General features: G+C 41.1%; 1 protein-coding gene across 1 annotated transcript; it reads right to left on the bottom strand.

Annotated features, from left to right (window-relative positions):
• Positions 1 to 226: 226 nt before the first annotated feature.
• LOC120461705 (uncharacterized) lies at positions 227 to 4,801 on the bottom strand. The gene is made up of 6 exons (XM_039649955.2): positions 4,698 to 4,801; positions 4,546 to 4,611; positions 3,591 to 4,085; positions 1,473 to 1,601; positions 1,030 to 1,120; positions 227 to 817 (listed from the first exon to the last, which is right to left on the bottom strand). The coding sequence occupies exons 2-6, from the start codon at positions 4,601 to 4,603 to the stop codon at positions 610 to 612; spliced, it is 981 nt and encodes a 326-aa protein (XP_039505889.2). The 5' UTR covers positions 4,604 to 4,611; positions 4,698 to 4,801; the 3' UTR covers positions 227 to 609.
• Positions 4,802 to 5,628: the final 827 nt, after the last annotated feature.

Below are 5,628 nucleotides of genomic sequence, written 5' to 3'. Positions count from 1 at the left end.
ACAGAGGATGGCATTCTGCTAGCAAGAGCACAGTACACCCAACAGATGTGATTGTTTTCAAGATGTTGGATAAGAAAGGGATAACGTATAGTCATTATAGCAAAATGAATCGTAATTTTTCTTTTAAAAAAGGGACATGAAATATTGATTTGATTTTGAATTATTTCATTTGATAAGACGTGCATAAAAAGACGTTTTACAAGCAGGCATCATTTTTTTTTTTTTTGCTTTATCACCATTACTACCTTTTCTTAGTCAGTTACATAAAAATGTAGATTAGTCTAATTTGACTCCTGACTAACTGCTAGTGGGTCTTATAAGTTAAGACATTGTCTTAACACAAGGCTATGCAACTGGCCCCTTGGTGTTAAAGTTGTGATAATTTCTTGCAATAACTTATCCACAACAAATAAATAAATACATGGAAATTGGGCATGAGCATGCAATTAGCAGTGATTCCCTGGACATCTGTCAGTATCAAGAAAAAAGCATCAAGAATCAGAATTAAGCATTCCATGTAATAAGTTAATAAAGCCAATTCAGTTCTGTCAGTTTTCTTAGGAATGATACACAGGACACTCTCACATTTATTTCTAAACATAATGCTGTTTAGTCGGTTAGATTCGTTTCAAACAGTGGCGTGACTGTTCCATCTTTCCACTCAACAAGGATCTCGCCTCGCTGGATGGAGGGGGACTGAGCAGGTTTCATAGGGTGTCGGGTTAGAGGGGCTCTCTCACTAGGCACCGGAGACCCTGGCTGACTGACCTCTCCTGTCGGAGTGTAGGATTTCAGCACCACCACAGTCTTCTTCCTCCTGTGCGTGAAGACAAGAAATAGATCAGCTACTCTTAAAGTAGGAAAACTCGTTACAGAGTATTTCCTTGTTATGAAACGGATTTCAACCACCATGGATCAGTTACATAATAAAAAACAATTTCCTCTCTAGGCTATGCGTAAAATTAAATGCTGCCATTCAGAGTAATAATGCCTTGAAGGTTTATTTACTAAAAATAAGAAGAATCTTACCTGTTCTGGTAAATGTTAAGAGTGAGGATCACAAGCCCAAGTAACAGGGCCAAACTGCTTAGAAGCAACATTGCTATTTTCCAGCCTGTTCCTGTCATTACAAATGTAAAAAAAAAAATATCATATAACTAGCATTATCTTTTTTTTTTTTTTTTTTTTTTACCATTTCCATTACCATATTATGTGTTTTCACTCATTTTCTGTCATTAAAATTCAGTAATCTTTCGTTGGCTCGTGACCAAAGACATGGCACCGTGTTTAGGTTTCCTCTCCTCTACTGCCCTCATGTGGACATAAGGCAAATTTAACTATTCCGATGTGAATTTACAATGTTTGAATGTTTTTTTTGTTGTTGTTGTTGTTTATAGCCGGTGTCCTGACCGATAAACATTTAGGCTAACTGTTAAAACGAATCAAACTTTCTGAAACAGATGAGAACTTACCATAGTCTGTTGTAAAAACATTAACAGAAGGTCCCCCAGGCTCTACGCTACTTTTAGGTTCAGCCGATGCCTCTGCAGTCTGTGACGCTTCAGTTGACTTTATTTGTGAGGTCTGGCCAATACTCCCAGCTTAAGTAAAGTAATAAAAGGGTTGTATAATTATGCTATACAGTATAGTGATTATTAGAAACAAAACAGACAATGTCAGCCCATTCTCACTCCCAAGGCGTCAGTTAGTGAGAATGGGCTGACATTGTCTGTTTTGTTTCTAATTTGGACATGCTTCAATATCTGACGCTTTAGGCGCCCTTTAGCGTCAGTTAGATGACGCCCTAGGATCGCGTGTACCCTACCCCCACCCCACACCTACCTAACCGCGTCCTCTGACTGACGCTTTCCTTTAGCGTCAGTTAAGGCCAATTTATACTTCTGCGTAGGGTGCGCGCAGTAGGTACGGCGTAGCATACGCACAGACGCGTCCCATACCGCGTACCCTTCCGCGTTGCCTGACGCGCACCTCTTCAAAAATGTAACTACACGTCGCGACGACGCGGACCGCAAGATCGGTGATTGGTCGGCTTGGTAGCGTCGTATTTCCTCCTACGCATTTCCGCACGTATTCTCACGCATTTCCACACGTACCATCTCCTCCAACGTCTTCTGTCATTTCTGCCTTTCAGTTTTAGTAATTTCACTAAAATGAACTGTTTTTCCACCCCAATAAGCTCCAACTCCAACATGATCCACTCTCTTTCAGTCGCTATTGCTTGTAGTAACCTAGCCGCGAGGAATCTAAACACAGTGGAACATTAAAACCCTCCGCCGCCAACTAGCGTTTCGGAGCAGTACTGCAGAGCAACAAATACCTGAACGCAGAAGTATAAATGCTCACGACGGCGTCGCCTACGTGCGAAGCCAACGCCGTACACTACGGCGTACCCTCGACGCAGAAGTATAAATTGGCCTTTAGATGACGCCGTAGGATCGCGTCATGTAACTGACGCTAAAGGGCGCCTAAAACGTCAAATATTGAAGCATGGTCAAAGGTGACGCCTTGGGGTGAGAATGCGTTGACAATGTACACACAGGAACCCTGTCCTTAACTGACGCCTTGGGAAGCATTTTGACCATGCTTCAATATCTGACGCTTTAGGCACCCTTTAGCGTCAGTAAGATGACGCCCTAGGATCGCGTGTACCCTACCCCCACCCCACACCTAAACCTAACCGCGTCCTCTAACAGACGCTTTCCTTTAGCATCAGTTAGATGACGCCGTAGGATCGCGTCATGTAACTGACGCTAAAGGGCGCCTAAAACGTCAAATATTGAAGCATGGTCAAAGGTGACGCCTTGGGGTGAGAATGCGTTGACAATGTACACACAGGAACCCTGTCCTTAACTGACGCCTTGGGAAGCATTTTGACCATGCTTCAATATCTGACGCTTTAGGCACCCTTTAGCGTCAGTAAGATGACGCCCTAGGATCGCGTCTAACCCTTACCCTACCCCAGACCTACCCACGTCATCTAACTGACTCTTTACCTTTAGTGTCAGTCAGATGATCGCTCATGTAACTGACGCTAAAGGGTGCCTAAAGTGTCAGATATTGAAGCATGGTCAAAATTGTCAGTTAGATGACAATGCCTTGGGATGAGAATGCATTGATTTCAGTCGTTCATGATCCATACTTTTTTGTTGTTGTTGTTTTTTATCAGATATTTTTGGGAAGGAATTACATTTTGTATGTCAGGTACCAATCCTTGGAATTAAGATATGTAAATAAGTATGTACAATTAATAATTAATGATAACTTATTTGTGTCAGCCTGAGATTTGAATGTGCCTCAATTGAGAATAATCAGTGACATTTTATTACACTTAAATATCACTCCAATACTGTGGGTACCCTGGTTCAAATTTAGTAGGACAAGATGAGAAAGTAAAAAGAAAAAAACACATGACAGAGGATGATAAGGTCTGGTTGGTATGACAGGAGTGACCTTCAAGAGACGCTGAGCTGAATTCTGTGGAGTTTTAACTGAAGAAGTGGATGAGATGCCATTAATCAAAATGATGGGATGACGGAATGCAACACAAACTCCTAATCTAACTCTCTTACAATGCCAATATCGAATTTGAGTGTGGATTCGGGGTCCAGTTGAAAGTGTCTGCTGCAACACATTCTGGCCGTGATGTTTGCTGTCTGTATCCTCGCATACCGTTTGATTAGCCATTGTCCTCCACTTGCTGCCTTTCCCACGATCTTTGGAAAGGAAGATCTTGGAGGAATCGTGATGTGCGCTCAGGTGCAGACCCTTGCTGTGTAATGTCAGGAGACCCTTTTTAGAGCAGCTCCAGGTCTGGCCTTCACGATCCTCCTCCTCAGAGCGGCAAGCTTGCAGCCAAACACTCTCATGCTCCTGGATCTGGGGTGCAGTTAGACACCCTCCTGTCTGCGGGCTGCTGAGAGAGCGTGTCTTTGGGTTCCAGTGCCACTCTTGCAGAGCTGAATCTGCCCTGCACTCTTGCAGGGTTAACCTGCTGCTGACTTGACCTTCATTTGCTTCTACACACTTCCTCAGCTCTTCATTCCTGATTATGAGTGCTGTAACTTCTACAAGGGGAGAGAGATAATATTGTAGCTTATAACATTGTAACTAGGTAAATATGGACAGTAGGCTATGTGGTAAAATACATCTTTAATCATCAACACCTCACATACAGACTGCTGCTAGCACAACAAACAACTTGACAGTCTTGACCAAGTAAGAAGACCATCCCTCCCTTTGAACACTATAGCAAATAACATACGGTGATAATATTCATGGAGCTGTGTGTGAACATTGTGAACAGTCTGGGATTTTTTTTTTTTTACAGAAACATCCTCAAAATCCTAAGTGTTTAGTAGCCTAACCATCTTGATTTCATTTAGGAAATTGCACTTTAAAAAAAAAATCTTTAAGTCAAGTTGTTAAGACAGGAAGTTTCTGTAATACAGCCGAGCCAAGTGTCGACTTCTACTGACAAATGGTAGAAATAAACGCTGAAATAAAGATTGCACATGCTGTAATTACCTTCAAAAACAAGCGTTGTGAGTACAAAAATGCAGAATCCTCTCCAAACAACATCCATCACCCCGGCTATACGGGACAATAACAACACTAATATTAGACTTTCATATTACAATTAACTGTTCTGATACAAATAGAGAGTAAGTAATTCTCACCGCTCCTGATATCCCCTTATAAAGCAAAGCAGAGAGTGAAGAGCGACTGTTTTACAGAACAACTATCCGACCGATAGTTGACACTGTAGCACAACAGATTTTCACTTGAAAGAAGACTGGAAGTTTATGGCGCATGAAGAGCAAAAGTGTTCAAAGAGTGAGTGCAGAATACTAATTAACAAAAGACGACGAAAGGCAATTAAGTGCCCCGCTATGTTGGGGGAAAGACAGTAAAACTAAGGGAATCACAACAACAACCATTGCACACTAGCCTGAAACTCGAGTTTGCGTATTAATGTAAAAGACGTATTTTCAACATCACCAAACAATAATTAGTGAGGGGGAAACTTAACTGTAGGCTAATTTACAGAAGATTAACAAAGAGAATGCTAAATTTACGAGGCTCGACCATTTGAATGGCATTCCATTCAAGCTGAGATGACAGAGCTTCTGTTCCCGTTGCTGTGCTGTTGCTAAGTTGGCGTCGACAGAGTCAGACACAGACGCATTGTAGCCTACTCTGCCCAATATTTAAAAAGAATGGGAATGTGAGTAAAACACTTTAGAATTGTTTCACCTATTTGTGTTTCTATGGTATTGGAAAATAATGATACAAAAATCACACCAAAATGCCACTTTTGAAAAGTAAATAAACACTTATTTTACTATAAAATATGCTGGAGATCATTCTTTGTTTTTCTATTACTATTTTGATAAATAAATAGCCTAAATTAGCCTTTGGCTGACAAGCGAGTCAAGAAAACAACTGTCATTCCAGCCAAAATTCATAAACGTGATGAAAAAAAGTGAAGATATTCTGAGCATGGAACAAAACGTTAAATTAAGAATTGTGTTAGGTCCTATATCAGTAATGTAATTTACACACTGCTGTATAGCCCTACAACATATCCTGCAGATGATGAGTTTTCTC

The sequence above is a fragment of the Pimephales promelas genome, chromosome 4 (genome assembly GCF_988280905.1).
Source record: "Pimephales promelas chromosome 4, fPimPro1.hap1.1, whole genome shotgun sequence".
In the NCBI taxonomy this organism is placed as follows: Eukaryota; Metazoa; Chordata; class Actinopteri; order Cypriniformes; family Leuciscidae; genus Pimephales; species Pimephales promelas.
This window is presented reverse-complemented; position numbering and strand designations above follow the sequence as displayed.

What these genes read in the sequence shown, in the direction of transcription:
- LOC120461705 (XM_039649955.2), bottom strand. Translation starts at nt 4,603, where the DNA reads ATGGATGTTGTTTGGAGAGGATTCTGCATTTTTGTACTCACAACGCTT. An exon ending in CACAACGCTTGTTTTTGAAG is followed by an intron (nt 4,086 to 4,545) that starts GTAATTACAGCA and finishes CTCCCCTTGTAG; the next exon opens with AAGTTACAGCACTCATAATC. An exon ending in TGTTTTTACAACAGACTATG is followed by an intron (nt 1,121 to 1,472) that starts GTAAGTTCTCAT and finishes TTGTAATGACAG; the next exon opens with GAACAGGCTGGAAAATAGCA.